We start from the raw sequence: 16,589 nt of genomic DNA, 5'->3' as shown, positions 1-16,589 counted from the left end.
ACTGTATTCTAGTCCTTGTAACTTAACAAAACTATTTATTTAAAAATATGCTCTCCACTTCAGTTTGCCTTTTTCGTTCTGCCAAAATAACAAGTTCAAATTCCTCACCATTACATTTCACTAGCAACCTACCCCTACATTCGACAAGTCTTTAGCCCCGACACCATTTAATATCCACACCACATCTTGAAGTTTTCAATCAACTGTACATTTGTAAGTTGTGCCTGGTAAAACCAAACTCAACTCATGAACATAAATTAACAACAGCAGTGGTTCTAATACTACACTTGGGAAAGCACTGTACGTTTTCCTCTAGTTTGAGAAAACCAACTTCCAACATGATTATTTTCTGTAATTTAGCATTTTTTTCCATCCATTCCCCTTACTTTCTATAAACTTCAACATCATGATCAGGGTATTAGGAGACATTCAAAATTTAAGAAATGGGAATAGAAGTAGGTCACCCGGCCTTTTGAAATTTCTGCGCAATTTACGCCATAACTACTAATCTTCTTCCATAGTACATTTTACCTGCTGCACTCCTTAATAACTAAAACTCTACCAAACACATTGATGTGAATGAATTCCATTACCAAGTCTCTTCAATCATCCCTGATGCAGAATTATAATGGTTCACTCCCCTCTGAGCGGAGCAACTTCTCATCACATCCTAAGCTTCCATTTCCTTATTCTCAAACCACTGTCCCATCATAACAATTATGGGAAGAAGGGTTGAGGGAGAATTTAATCAGCCATGATGAAATGGCGAAGCAGTCTTGATGGACAAGTGCCCTAATTCAGCTCCTGTCTTTTCATCTCATCATACCCACCTAGCAAGCTACTTTAAGCAGTTTGTAAATTTCCATTAAGATTTCCTCACATCGTTTTGAATTTGATAGAATATGGAACAAATCAGCTCAATCCCTCCTCTGGAGGCAAACTCTTTGTGCAACAAGTTCAGTAAATGTTCCTACATTTTCCAAAGCAAGTAAATCTTCTCTTAAAAAAAGATTAAAACTGTACATAGTATCCAGGGAGTCTTATTAAAGCCCTAGACAAGTGCAGTAATACTTGGTCACTCCTGTGAAAGCTCTTCATCCCATTGGTCTCTGGTAACTTGTGTGCAAGCACGTCAAGTACCTTCTCCACCAGCAAGCTCAAACTGATCAGTTTATAGTTACATCACCTATCCCTCCCTACATGTATTTTGGAATAAGCGTTTAACATTTGCACTTTTTCAGTCCTCGGGCACCAATTCATATTCTATAGAATCACTGAATCAGATATATTGCCACTGTCTCTAGTTGTTTTACAGCAGCAGTACAATGCAAAAGCAAACTTACTTTATATTACAAAATAAATAAATGAGAAATAAAAAACACAGAAAAATCAGGTAGCATTTAAGAACCACTCAGAAATCTGATTGGGGGGGGGGGGGGGAGAGAAGCCAATTCTGAATTTTGAGTGTGAATCTTCAGGCTCCTGTACCTCCTTTCTGATGGCAGTAACATGAAGATTAAGTTCCAAGGCTTTAGAAGTGTCCTTCCTTTGTTTCATTTGCCCCAATAACTGGAGGGGCACAAATTGTAGATTTGGAATATCAATTCTTTGCTCAAGATTTCTTTAGTAAAAACTGATGCTTCCTTCTTGGTGCTTCATCTATGCTCTTTGTTTCAGTAGGTTATTAACAATTTGTTTAATTATTTTAGGTGTGTAATTAGAAATCAAAGGAGAAAGCAATAGTCTCTATGGGTTAGTAAAATGGAATCAATGTTGGTGTTGACATTGACTTAAACAAAATTATTAAATATTCACTGGGTGATGAAAGTTATTACATTCAGTTTTACTCATCTGATTTTAGGAAGGGTGTGAAGATTGTGAAAACATTTACCTAAATAGGATTCTGCTTGGAGCAAAGGAGATTAAAGGATTTAACAGGTGTACAAGATCAGAGCAGAATTAGATAATCTGAAAGATAATGGCAATTGTTAATTGTAGCTCAAGGACCAACAGATTCAAAGTACTCAGTGAGACAAGGTATATACTGTTATGAGTGATGAACAGACCTGATAGAAATGGGGTGCAGAGTTAACCATTCTCCCCCCCCCCACCCTGAGAACTATGAACTATTGCTGTTGCTACGCTGATACTGGGAGAGGGAGATGACACCCAGGCAAGAACATCTGCTGCAGGTAAGAGGGAGAGACAGACTGTTGATCTATTGTATTTTGACTCTTCCTGGATTATTTACCCTTCACTACAAGGACTTTACTTTGCTCGTTAACATTCCTCAGGAGACAGCAGGAGTGGCCTGATTTGATGGACACAGTCATTCAGAGTTGATGGGTAGCTGAGACCCTGTTAGTAGGGATAAAAGACAGGTCTGGGGAGACACCCTTCAGACACACCAGTGACCGAGTGTTGTGAACCCACAGAAAGGTGGGGGTTTCAGAGACCGAATCAAGAGATTGGTCAATAAAGCTCGCAGTGTGACAGCAGGGCCGGTGGGGACTTGTGTGTGTGTCCACTCATGCCAATGTAATGAGTCCACCACAGAAGAACGGTCTAGCTGAAGGACGGAGGGGTCATAACTGAATGGCCACAACGACACAACGGATTAAGAAAGCCACAGGTTTGCCTGCTGCAGCTGCCTAATCTCTCGCTCTCTCTCTCTCCCCAACGATTACAACACAACCATAACTACCTCAGCATGTATGAACTGCTGAAATTTATACTTTTCTATGACAATTCATTTACCCCTAGACATCGATAGAGCTTGTTTATTATTGCTTATTATTATTCCTACACTTTTAAGTTTATTACTGCTAACTTGTTTTATATGTATATTTGCATTTTTGATACTGTATTGTGTAGTTTACTAATAAACACCTTTAGTTTTGGTAACACCAGACTCCAACAGATTCTTCTTTCTCTGCTGGTCTGACACCCAGTTACAAGGTACGTAACAGTACATACAGAGTAGCTATGACCCAAAACTCAGTGATAGTCAATTAAGACTTTTAGAAGGGAACTGAATAAGAACAAGGGAAAGTAATTTATACATCTGTAGGGAAAACAAAAGGGAAAGGGACTGAACCAATTGCTTCACAAGAATATGAGCTCAGTGGCAAATATGACAGGTTCTTGCACCATAAAGATTGTATAAAATTCAGAATATTAATATTACAAAGAATCTTGAGGGCCTAGAATATGTTAAAATACTGTAAACATCTATTCTGCAAATTCAAAATATATTCGTCAACTTTGGAAAGAAGGACTGATTTCCATACAATAGGGAATAGAATTGAGAAAATTTACAATGTTGAGAGTATAAATATGCAATTAAAACTTATTAGAATTGTGACAAGCACATTAAACTTCAGCTGAATGCTGAGCTTGCTCTCCTAAGATTAAGTTAAAGATTGGCTACATGTGCTAAAAACTATACATAATTTTGATAGAATGAACAAGAAACTTCCCAGCTTCAGAAGGGCAAACACCAGAGGAGTCATTCAAGGTAACTAGAACAAATGCAATAGTTTTTTTCTTAAAATAAAGGAGCAATAAGTTACGACAAAATAAAGACATTTTAAAAAACATGGGAACAGAAATTTATAACAACTTTTCCAAAGAAAATTAGATAAAGCCCTCAAAGGAAACAAAATAAATAAGGTCCGGATCAAAGTGCCTGCTCGGGCAAAATGAGCCAAATGATTTCCTTCTACGCTTCATTGTTCTACGGAGTCAGAAAAGATTTGTGTGCCAATATGTTCTGCACCATAATCATTCATCATTTTAGAAGAGGAGTGGAAGCAAAAGCGAGAGCCAATGCAAGTGAGAAAGTAAACCTTAGAAGCAAGAACAAGGGATTAAAATTATTAGATCAATTATATTAAATCAGCTTACCAAGGCCTCAGTCTGACTGGTATAAGAATACATTTTGGTGTTGACATTCCAATATGCACAGAGGTAGTCTAATCGGACAAGCTGAAATTTGAAAGAAAACATGCAATTACATAGAAACATATGAAAATCCAAATATTTCTTGTTACAAATCAATTACTGTTACCTTATTGAAGACGTGCTCACATTGATCATGTAAACACGGATTCCATCGTTCATCTGTAGTCTGTTATATCAAATTAAAACAAAGGTTGGAACAGAAAAATATTAAATAGCAATAATAAATGTCCTAACTTCTATTTCATATCTATTCAGAAACAAAGATCCAGCTGCATTCCAAAGGGAATCATTTTCTAGTATTTACAACATTTGGTACAAGATACTAAACTAGGTTAAATTCTATCTGCAACACAAGAAAAGTAACCTTACAAATTTAATCGTTTATATTTGGTAATTTGGCAAGAATTTGGTAATTTCTGTTCAGTACAACAAAAAAATTGCAGGACCATTGCAGTGATTAAATGGCAGAATATTTATTTCCAGATGTTTGCACAAACATAGGGAACAACATTTTCAAGTATTGAATGTGCATTTGTTCAAAAGCAAATATTCCAATACTGCTGAAAATATGTTGAAAACTATTTAAAATGATTATTCAAAATTAATCATTCTACCCAATACTTTAGTTAGATCAGAATTAATTTCATTAACAGCAGTTGAATAACAAGCTAAAGAAAATCATTTTAATACATCATAATTGCACTTAAAAGATGCATCAAAAATAATTGCAAATTAGTTCCTAAACTGAATTCGGGAAAATTTTATGGCCTAATAAACAAGTTTGACCAGAGGCAAATATTATCAACATATTTGAGAAGGTAGATACCCTTACTCAAACCACACAGATTAAAAAAAGGTATAAGAAAATGAAATATGTAAGGAGTCATTGGCTTGATTCGGCAAAAGATTTCTGCCAGGTACCCTTTACAATAAAGCAAAAAAAAAGACTGTGTTGCCTTAAGGCACTTGTTTAGCTTTATTACATTTTCGCTTTAGTAATTCGTTTGTAATTATTTTCTAAAGTTAAGGTTGTTGAAAGTAAATTCGTTGTCTGTAACGCGGCATGCGATGATGTCACACCCGGTTTCACTGTGTCTTGTGGGTAAATACCAGTTTGGAGAAACGGGAAGGAGGGGGCTTGTGTGTGCAGGATCAGCGCGAGAAAAGTTTTCATTCTACGCACTAAGAAACATCATAGAAGCAACGCCGTAAGTTCATAAGATAATCGATATGTTGAAGTAAAAACGTTAACGCTGATTCTGTTAAAAATAATGACGGTTAATAAAGTTTATTTTCTTATGCTATTGAAAGCGTTACTGGATAGTTTGTGTGAAGTGTACTTAAAGCCAGTTGATGGTGCAGGTAGATTCTGTCTGTATGTTGTACTTTAATGTAATATAGTTTGTTCTAGTTTTACTTTTACAAGTATTTATGATGTAAATGTGATGCCAAGAAGGAAACAAATACTGTATATAACACATACAAAATGCTGGTGGAACTCAGCAGGTCAGGCAGCACCTATAGGGAGATGCACTGTCGATGTTTCGGGCCAAGACCCTTCGTCAGAACTAACTGAAAGGAGAGATACTAAGAGATCTGAAAGTAGTGGGGGGGGGGGGAATGCGAAATGATAGAAGACCGGAGGGGGTGGGATGAAGCTAAGAGCTGGAAAGGGATACAGAGCTGGAGAAGGGAAAGGATCATGGGATGGGAGGCCTTGGGAGAAAGGAAGGGGGAGGGGGGGAACACCAGATGGAGATGGAGAACAGGCAGGGTGATGGGCAGAGAGAGAGACAAACAAACAAGCAACTAAATATGTCAGGGATGGGGTAAGAAGGGGAGGAGGGCCATTAACGGAAGTTAGAAAAGTCAATGTTCATGCCATCAGGTTGGAGGCTACCCAGCCGGTATATAACATGTTGTTCCTCCATCCTGAGCGTGGATTCATCTTGACAGTAGAGGAGGCCATGGATAGACATTTCAGAATGGGAATGGGATGTGGAATAAAAATGTGTGGCCACTGGGAGATCCTGCTTTCTCTGGCGGACCGAGCGTAGGTGTTCAGTGAAATGGTCTCCCAGTCTGCGCCGGGTCTCACCAATATATAAAAGGCCACAACAGGAGCACCGGACACAGTATACCACACCAGCCGACTCACAGGTGAAGTGTCGCCTCACCTGGAAGGACTGTCTGGGGCCCTGAATGGTGGTGAGGGAGTAAGTGTAAGGGCAGGTGTAGCACTTGTTCCACTTACAAGGATAAGTGCCAGGAGGGAGATCGGTGGGAAGAGATGGGGGGGACCAGTGGACAAGGGAGTCGCGTAGGGAGTGATCCCTGCGGAAAGCAGAACGGGGGTGGGGGGAGGGAAAGATGTGCTTGGTAGTGGGATCCCCTTGGAGGTAGCGGAAGTCATGGAGAATTATACATTGGACCTGGAGGATGGTGGGGTGATAGGTGAGGACAAGGGGAGCCTTATCCCGAGTGGGGTGGCGGGCGGATGGGGTGAGGGCAGATGTGCGGGAAATGGGAGAGATGCGTTTGAGAGCAGAGTTGATGGTGGAAGAAGGGAAGCCCCTTTGTTTAAAAAAGGAAGACATCTCCTTCATCCTGGAATGAAAAGCCTCATCCTGAGAGCATATGCGGTGGAGACGGAGGAATTGTGAGAAGGGGATAGCATTTTTGCAAGACACAGGGTGGGAAGAGGAATAGTCCAGGTAGCTGTAAGAGTCTGTAGGCTTATAGTAGATATCAGTAGATAAGCCATCTCCAGAGATGGAGACAGAAAGATCAAGGAAGGGGAGGGAGGTGTCGGAAATGGGCCAGGTAAATTTGAGGGCAATTTCCGTTAATGCCCCTCCTCCCCTTCTTACCCCATCCCTGACATATTTAGTTGTTTGTTTTTCTCTCTCTCTGCCCATTACCCTGCCTGTTCTCCATCTCCCTCTGGTGCTCCCCCCTCCCCCTTTCTTTCTCCCGAGGCCTCCCATCCCATGATCCTTTCCCTTCTCCAGCTCTGTATCACTTTCGCCAATCACCTTTCCAGCTCTTAGCTTCATCCCACTTCCTCCGGTCTTCTCCTATCATTTCGCATTTCCCCCTCCCCCCCACTACTTTCAAATCTCTTAGTACCTCTCCTTTCAGTTAGTCCTGATGAAGAGTCTTGGCCCAAAACGTCGACAGTGCTTCTCCCTATAGATGCTGCCTGGCCTGCTGTGTTCCACCAGCATTTTGTGTGTGTTGTTTGAATTTCCAGGATCTGCAGATTTCCTCGTGTTTGCTCTTTAAATACTGTATATATTTTGTATTGTTTTATCAACAGTTTTCACCATACGTTAATGTGGAAGAGTGAACAGCAAACAGTTAATCTTACTGCAATCATGCCCTCATTGACTACGGTGTTTAGTTCCGTGTTCCTACACCAGTACAACAACACTGCAGGCTACATTGCCTTATCTTTTCAACAAGGAATATGGAAAAAAAAACCTCTATCAGGGCCAGGTAAATATGATTCTTTGCAGGGGTTTTGAGATGTTCTATGGCACAATTAAATAAATCATCTGTACAGAGACTAAGAAAACTCAATTCCGATTTCAGAATGAAATTAACAATATGGATCCAAAGACCAACAAGTTCTCTCCCACAATGGGTGCAGTTAATAAGAAGGGACATTTCCCAGGAGAAAGGCAAAGAAGGGAAAACCATGCAAATTGGAGGCATGATGATAGAAGCAGTGTTTGACAATAATATAAAATCATGGACAAGTAGGTCCTGTTTGCCCGAGTTCAGGATTACTGAAGCACACATATCAAATGACTGATTCAGCATTGACAAACTTCTAATTAATGGATTTGGCAATAGTGGAGGTTGGGTTACAAAAATGCAAATAGATGGTCTTCATTTATTTTTAGTAACAGATAGCACATGGTATTGGAGGCTTATTTTTGATGCAACCAGTAGGATGATATCTGAAAGCACATGGGATCAAAAGCACATTCACATGAAAGAGATGGCAAAGGACCAGAGGCAAGAATTAGTCATACAATTGCAGTAACAAGCTCAGGATATCACATGGCTCTTCATCTAATTTAGCATCTCTGAAATGAACGCCATTGAAATTCAAAACCTTAAATCAACTGTACCTCAAGACTTAAATTCTGAAGTGAAATTCCAAATGACAATGGGTGGTTGTAATTTGTGATCTGCATATACAAATAGAATAAAGCATATTAAGTAAGCAAAGGCTATTCAAACCTGGATTCAAGTTGATTACTATCAGTAAGATATAAAGGAATAATGTATACCACTTATACAGATTTTGAAAAACTTTATATAAAAAAGGAAATTTATAAGCTTCTTATAATGCCTAATCTCAAATATAACCGAGCACTTTGACAGAGAAAGCCTGATTTCTAGTACTGGCAGTATACATCAACACAAACATTCCCATTCAACAGAAACATTGAGACTTCTAAGTGAACACGGAGATTTCCAGTTGCATTTTACGAGTGATTCAACAGTTAGGCAAAGACAATGGGAGTATTTCAAGAGTCAGCAAAGCAGCACAAATTTCTACAGATAGCAAAAAGGTCTATTGAAAAGAATAACGTAAAATATAGAAAAGCAAATTCTAGAAATTCAGACATCTGTGGATAGAGAAACAGAATTAACTTTTCAGTTTTGACTTTTGTAAGTTTTAACTTACAGTTTTGAGAGAATCTTCTATCTGAAACATGAACTCTGCTTCTCTTTCCACTGATGTAATCTAACCTACTGAACACATCCACATTTTGTTTTTATGATGGCAGGGAAGTATACCAGCAGGATAACAAAAAAGAAAAGAAAATCCATTTATTTGATTGGAGGAAAAGGCTGTTAGGAATCTGCCATGCATCAAGTCATATTTTTTACTAATTAGTAACAGCTTGAATGTTTTTCAAATTTTCAGAGCCTTTTGAATGTTATAAAATGCGTGACAAGTACAAGAGGTAGCTGAATCAAAAGCAACAGCCAAGATTTTACTTCTAATCACAAGTTGGCTTTAAAAATATTGAAAAATATGCAGATACTAAAAACCTAAAATAAAACTTAAAAGTTCTGAATAAGCATCTTCAACTGAAATGTTAATTGTTTCTGTTCCCACAATTATAGCATGTACAGCTGAGTATTTCCTGCATTTACTCTTTTAACTACAGGTGAGCTTGTATGTTCAGCACTTAACAATATTGACTACAGGCCTACTGTTACATACTCACGTTTGAACACGGGACAGTGGGATGATGTAATAGTCTTGTGAGTGGGATGATGTAATTGTCTCATGACCGTGGGGTGATGTTATGTCATGTGATGGCATGTTCCAAACTGTATTTAAACCAAGCCCACGTCTGTGACACAGTTCTCATTTTTATATTTGTGCAACATTGTTGTTGCCAGTCGGAGGTGTGGAGGCTCCACTGGTTTTGTTTGTTGCACGTTTATTTTCCCTCACAATCCAGTATCGGAGAGTGAAGGCATTACCGGAGTTATCCGAGTTCAAAGGATTGGATAAAGTTAATGTCATTCAGCGTTTTGGGGAATGATATGCCTTTGTGACTTCGTTCAGGAATTGTGACATGCACATTTGTCTGCAACAGGGTACTGATTGTGTATGATCAGCCACGATCACAGTGAATGCTGGCTAGAAGGGCCGAATGGCCTACTCCTGCACCTACTGTCTATTGTCTATTGAGTTAAACCCCTGCAAAGTCTGGAGGGTTTGGGCAATGGCCACCCTCCAGTCAAAAAGTCAGTTCCTTTTATTTCCTCATGATTTCTTCAAACAAAGAAACTCTGGGCTGTGGGATCAGAAGATTCATCATTACTTCAAAGGAATCATTGTTACGGGGAAGTAGCTCCTTAATGACTGTATAAATCACATGGACTTTTCAATTTACCACTAAGACTGTGCTTGGATGAGAACTCAAGAACAGTTTCTAAGTTCGACTTTTTGTTAGATAGTGCCACCTAACTGTTAACTTCCGGTTAAGTTAGTCATTTGTTTACTTTTCTACATTTTGAGCAGAGGTTAATAAATCTCGGGATTTGTTTTAAACTCCGTCTCAGTTTCATACTCATTGCTGCTGCATTCGTAACACTACTATCAAACAGCATCTTGCCATTTTGAACTGGCCAGTTTCAAAGTACAAAATGACACTGATTAGCCCACAAAAGCTACCTTCTGAGTTCCCAAGGCACTGAAAAACAGGAAAAACTAAACCCTAAAATGAGAACTGAGTATTCAGTTTTAAAAGCAGAAACAGGAGAAAATCCTGTACTTTTTTCCATAGATGCTGAAAATCCAAGTAACACACACAAAATGCTGGAGGAACTCAGGCCAGGCATCAACTATGGAATGCTGTTCCTCTAGGTGGCATCTGGCCACATCACAACAGTGAAGACAACCAAGGGCAGCTAGGTCAGTATGGGAATAAAAAGGGAGGTTAAATGACAAAACCAAAATAAAGGCGAAGTTAAGGTCAAGGCCGCTCTTGCAAATAACTATATTATGCTTCACTCCAACTCAAGTATCACTGTAAACACAATAATTTTAAATTCAACTATTATGCTATTGGCCATAGTCTCAGAAATAAATGCAGCTTTTTCCAGACAGGGTCTTTATAAAGATATTCAAAATTTACAAGCATAAAATTCAAATCAAAATACTCACATTATCTTCATAACGGATATGGATGTTGGTAATTTTCACCTGCAGATTCTTAATAACCTGAGTAATTAACTTTTCAATGAACGTGTCTTGTTTTCCTTCTTTAGGATTTTCTGTTAAAGATGTTAAACATTAATGACAGTAGACATTATAATAATATTTCACGTTTGCATCATGTGCTCATTAAAAATTATTTCCTTAACTATTTCAAATATCTGTAGGGATGCTGCAGAGAAAGAATGTCAATTATAAGAATGAATAAGAATTATAAGAAAGAATAATTTCAAATTAAAGGAACATGACTCAATAAGCATACGTTCAGAAAATCAGTATTTGAAGTACTTTAGTCTCTGATTAAAATATAAGAAGAGCTATAATATCTAGAAACAATTATAGAATTTTAACATGCGCTGCACTTCTTAGCCATCAGTTTTTTCTTCATTTCTCCGTAGATAGCAGGTATCACAATAACTGACATCGGGATATAGAGTATTCTATAAAAAGAGGTTACTTATTAACTGTTAAAACATTACAGTATCCATGAAATATGGAAGTTTTTTTTAAACTGGACTTTCAAAACTGATATAGATGATTGTGAAAAAAGTCAAACAAGTCTACAGAATGATTTCAGCCAGCTGAACACCAGAAATAAATTAGTAAAAAAAATTTCCACCAGTATTCCACTGAATGAATGCTAATATTATCTTTGTACAAGAGACTCATGTGAGGAAGGTGGACAGGCAACTTTTTTTTAGGTTTTGGGAAGGCCAACAGTATCACTCGAATTCCCAAGCCAAAGTAAGAGGCGTTACCATTTTTATAGATTCTTCAACCTCTTTTATACACTATGAAACAATTTTGGACCCACAAGGTAGATTTTTGCTTGTCACTGGTTCACTTTTCAATCAAAAAGTTGTTTTAGTTAATGTTTATGCTCCAAATACTGACTGTCCTGAATTTTTTAAATGTCTATTTACATCCTTTCCTATTTTAAATGAATACATGTTGATAATGGGAGGGGATTTTAACTGTTGCTTAAATCCTTCAATGGATGTATCTAAGCCCACCCAGGTTCTTCAGAATAAATCGGCCTCTCTTATTAATTCCTTTATGATTGATTCAAGAATTTCTGAAATTTGGCGATTTTTTACACCCTAACGATAAAGAATTTTCATACTTTTCTCATGTTTATCATAATTACTCAAGAATTGACTACTTCTTTATTGATCATCATTTACTCAGATTTTATCAATTGTAAATATGATTCCATTACCATTTCTGACCATGCACCTTTGAAGCTATCTATTAAGACAATGGATTCATCTTCTAACGCTAAATCTTGGAGGTTCAACTCTATTTTACTGCAGGACTCAGACTTTCTTAAACAACAAATTGATTTGTTTTTTTCAACAAATTCTGCAGAAGAGATCTCTACTGGAACATTATGGGACACTTTTAAAGCATTTATTCGCGGACAGATTATTTCACACTCTGCTGGAGTTAGGAAACGAACTAATTCTGAAATATTAATATTGGTCGATAAAATTAAAGAAATTGATAAGATTTATTCAGTGACCCGCAGTAAAGAACTTCATAAAAAAAAGAGTTGAACTTCAAATGGAACATGGTTTGTTATTATCCTCTTCGATTGAAAATCAGTTAATTAAATCTAGAACCCAGTTTTATGTATATAGAGATAAATCTAGCAAATTATTGGCTAATTGAAAATTGCTTCGGTTAAATGACAAATCACCAAGGTTCGTAAACGAGATGGCACTTTGACAATTGATCATAAAGAGATAAATAAAGCCTTTCAAGATTTTTATAACTCTTTATATCTATCAGAATTTGTTGAGGATTCTTCCATAATGGATGAATTTTTAAGAAAATTGAATATCCCGAAATTAACAACAGAAGACAGTGTATTTCTAGACGCACCTATTACAGAAACCGAAATAAAAGAGGCTATTTTTTCAATGAATTCAGGTAAAGCCCCTGGTCCGGATGGTTATACTGCAGAAGTTTTAAAATCCTTTTCTTCTATACTCTCTCCTTGGCTTTGTAAAATTTTTAAAGATGCGTTAACTGTAGGTAAATTACCACAATCTTTTTATGATGCCTCCATTTCTCTAATTCTTAAAAAAGATAAAGACCCCACTGAATGTGCATCCTATCGGCCTATATCCTTACTGAATACGGATTCTAAGATTTTTACCAAAATTTTGGCCACTAGATTAGAAAATATATTACCTAAAATTATTTCTGAAGATCAAACCGGATTTATTAAGAACCGTTATTCATCTTTTAACATCAGAACATTAATTAATATAATTTATACTCCTTCATCTAAAATACCATAATGTGTTATTTCCTTAGATGCTGAAAAAGCGTTCGATAGAGTTGAATGGCCATATTTATTTAATACGTTGCATTATTTTAATTTAAGTTTAAAATTTATATCGTGGATTAAATTAATATATTATAAACCTTTGGCTTCGGTTACCAATAATCAGAGATCTCATTTTTTCCAGTTGTCCCGTGGTACGAGGCAAGGCCGTCCTTTAAGTTCTTTATTATTTGACATTGTTTTGGAACCTTTAGCCATTGCCATTCGTGAATCACCTAATATTTTTGGTATTACTCGTGGGTAAGGTCTTATAAGGTATTATATGCTGATGCTTTGTTACTATACATATCTGACCCTGAGAGATCTATTCCAGCTATTTTGTCCTTGCTTACTCAGTTTAGTAGCTTTTCTGGTTACAAACTGAATTTTAATAAGTGAATTATTTCCATTAAATATGCAAGTTCCAATTTATAAACACTTACCATTTAAAGTTGTCACAGATCATTTTACTTATTTGGATATTAAAATTACCAAGAAACATAAGGATTTATTTAAAGTTAATTTTTTACCTTTAATTGACCAAATCAAGCAACTTGTTACCAGGTGGTCCCCATTATCTTTGTCATTGGTTGGTCGAATTAATGCTATTAAGATGATAGTATTACCCAAATTTTTATATTTATTCCAAGCATTACCAATTTTTATTCCTAAATCTTTTTTTGATATTATTGACAACAAAATATCCTCGTATGTGTGGCAGAATAAAAATCCTAGATTAAGTAAAAAATATTTACAGAAGCCTAAGAAGGAGGGTGGTTTGGCTTTGCCAAACCTGAGATTTTACCATTGGACAGTTAATATTCGATATTTAATATTTTGGACACAAGACTCGATTATAGTATCTTGCCCACAATGGGTAAATTTGGAATGTAAATCTGTACAAGACTTCTTATTGTTTTCTATTTTAGGATCTTTGCTTCCTTTTGCTTTATCTAAATTGAATAAACAAATAGATAATCTTATAGTTAAACATACATTACAAATATGGTTTCAATTTCGTAAATCCTTTGGCTTGAATAAGTTTATCTTATCAAGCCCTATTATATCTAACTTTTTTTTTCGGCCCCCTTTTATGGTTCACACCTTTGTATTATGGAAAACAAAAGGTATAACATGTTTTTGTGATTTTTTTAGACAATAGTTTTATGTCCTTTGAACAGCTATTTTCTAAATATAATTTGCCTAAAACTCATTTTTTTTTAGATACTTGCAAGTTAGAAATTTCTTGAATAACATGTTACAGTTTTTTCCAAAATTATGTCCAATGGACATTACGGAAATTCTTTTAGCTCTGAATCCTTGCCAGAAGGGTTTAGTAGCCATCATTTATAATATGATCATGAAAATACAGCCAGAAATATCAGGAAAAATTAAGAAGGAATAGGAAAAAGAACTTCATTGTCTTATACCTACTGAGCAGTGGGAGAAAATTTTACAATTAGTCAATTCTTCTTCTATTTGTGCTAAACATGCTTTAATACAATTTAAGGTTGTACATAGGGCTCATATGTCTAAAGATCTTGCTCGATTTTATTCTTATGTTAATCCAACCTGTGACAGATGTCATTCTGAAGTTGCTTCATTGACCCACATGTTTTGGTCTTGCCCCTGCTTGCAAAATTATTGGAAAGATATTTTCGATACTATTTTAACAGTTCTGAATATCAAATTACAACTGCATCCTATTACCACAATTTTTTGGTTTACCAATGGTGGATAATAGTTGTTTATCCCCCTCAGCTCAGTGGATGATTGCATTTGTTACGTTAATGGATAGAAGATCTATCCTATTGAATTGGAAAGAAATTAATTCTCCAACCGTATTTCACTGGTTTTCTCAAACTATTTCTTATTTGAATTTAGAAAAAATTAGAAGTGTTGTTTTTGACCCTTCAATTAAATTTGAAGAAACTTGGAGACCATTTATTCAACATTTTCATATGAGCTAAACTGACTTTTCCTAAACCTTACTTTTATTATCCTTAATTATTTGGATGGAGGTACAGAGTTATTGACGCTGCTGTGTATATTTGACATAATGCAATGGCCCATGTTGGTTAGGTTTTATTTTGGAGGGTTTTTTTTTTCTTATTTACTCCTCTTTTCATAATTACTATGAGTTTCGGAGGTTATTATATATGGATTATCATCTATTTGTATTTATACTTTAACCTATTAATTATGTATTCTCAAACTCTCTGTATCTATGTTTCTCTTATGTTTGTTTAAAATTAATAAAAAGGTATAAAAAGAAAGAAAAATTTCCACCAATTGCTTCCTTAATGGTGTGGGGTGGTTAAAAACAAAAATCTCCAAATTAAAAGTTATTTCTGCCAGGTGATTTGTGTAATTTTATCCAATAGGAAAAAACCTTGCATCCGCTAGTTAAGTTTTTACTAGATTAATTTGTTTTTTTTAAACTATAAATGAAGCACGAGAGGTAAAAGGCCAATTCAACTAGTAAAAATAATCAAGAATGCAAATTGTGAATATCTAAAACAATAAACAAAATATTATGGTCAGCTAATTACTGTAGACACAATTTTAGACCATTGGGAATGAGTCATCATTTGATTAAATTCTCAAAAGATTTTCTTTCCTCTTTGCTACTCTATAAATAATTTTTTCCATTAAGAGTGAATGCAAAAATTATACGTAATGATGGACAGATGAGTAATGAAACACAATTCCCTTCACCTTTGTCAGCAACCTTCTGCTTAGCTTCTTCAATTCTTTGCAATTCCCTCTGTTTGACTTCCTGAAGCTGCAATTCCTCTTTTTTGGCATCATATTCAACACCTAGGGAGATATTTTAAAATGTAAATACGAGAAACTAACACACAAAGCTTACATTTATAGCTTATACAAAAGCTCAAGTTCTATTTTACTTCAGTTGAAAGTGTTCAATTTTTATACACTGACTTGCGATAACAATAACCAAATTTCATTTGAACCATTACAATGTTTGCTTACTGGCACATGGAACAACGAGCAAATAGACTCCATCTAATGTAGCTTCTACTGCTTGTGCATAAAGATTCTTCCATGGTATCTTCAGTTCAAGTTTACCTAAGAAATCAAAATATTTAAAATAAACAGTCAAAGATCCTGAGCTACACTGAATGTGATGAAATATTGACTTATTTTTGGACATACCATCTGAAATGTCATGAATATATAACAAGCACTCTGCATACAAAAAGCATTTGCTAATAAATAATCCATAGACAAGCAACAGAGAATTTCTATTGAGTAACTGACCAAAATCCCATAGTTATGATGTTTATATTCTTTATTTGAAGAGACAGATTTGATTGTTGGATGAAACTTAGATATACTGGACAACTCATACTTAAACAACTATTAAATAATTACAATCGCTTATCTTCTGCTGACATATATGAATCTTACAAATCATGCATGTGTAAAAAATTAAGTACATGAACACAGGGAAAAATTAAAAGACATATCCACATTATTAGACTCAAAAGCACAGAAATATAGTGTTTTCAGAAGGCA

The 16,589-nt window shown here is 35.9% G+C and overlaps 1 protein-coding gene and 1 long non-coding RNA gene across 4 annotated transcripts in view; one reads left to right on the top strand and one right to left on the bottom strand.

Moving 5' to 3' along the window:
- vps13a (vacuolar protein sorting 13 homolog A) overlaps positions 1-16,589 on the bottom strand; it is a 361,176-nt gene that overhangs the window by 258,850 nt on the left and 85,737 nt on the right. For all 3 annotated transcript variants that reach the window (XR_009512162.1, XM_059969760.1, XM_059969759.1), the window contains exons 4-9: positions 16,044-16,139; positions 15,768-15,869; positions 10,667-10,776; positions 8,103-8,162; positions 4,070-4,129; positions 3,907-3,987 (exon numbers count right to left, since the gene is read on the bottom strand). Coding sequence is in view for 2 of the 3 variants with exons in the window: in XM_059969760.1 (XP_059825743.1) it covers positions 3,907-3,987; positions 4,070-4,129; positions 8,103-8,162; positions 10,667-10,776; positions 15,768-15,869; positions 16,044-16,139 (509 nt within the window). In the remaining variant the exon portion in view is untranslated. The remainder of the gene's footprint in view (positions 1-3,906; positions 3,988-4,069; positions 4,130-8,102; positions 8,163-10,666; positions 10,777-15,767; positions 15,870-16,043; positions 16,140-16,589) is intronic.
- On the top strand, positions 5,096-9,888 carry LOC132394069 (uncharacterized). The gene is made up of 3 exons (XR_009512163.1): positions 5,096-5,171; positions 7,283-7,461; positions 9,594-9,888. It is a non-coding gene; the product is annotated as an uncharacterized LOC132394069 (long non-coding RNA).

Source organism: Hypanus sabinus, chromosome 5 (assembly GCF_030144855.1).
Source record: "Hypanus sabinus isolate sHypSab1 chromosome 5, sHypSab1.hap1, whole genome shotgun sequence".
Classification (NCBI taxonomy): Eukaryota; Metazoa; Chordata; class Chondrichthyes; order Myliobatiformes; family Dasyatidae; genus Hypanus; species Hypanus sabinus.
This window is presented reverse-complemented; position numbering and strand designations above follow the sequence as displayed.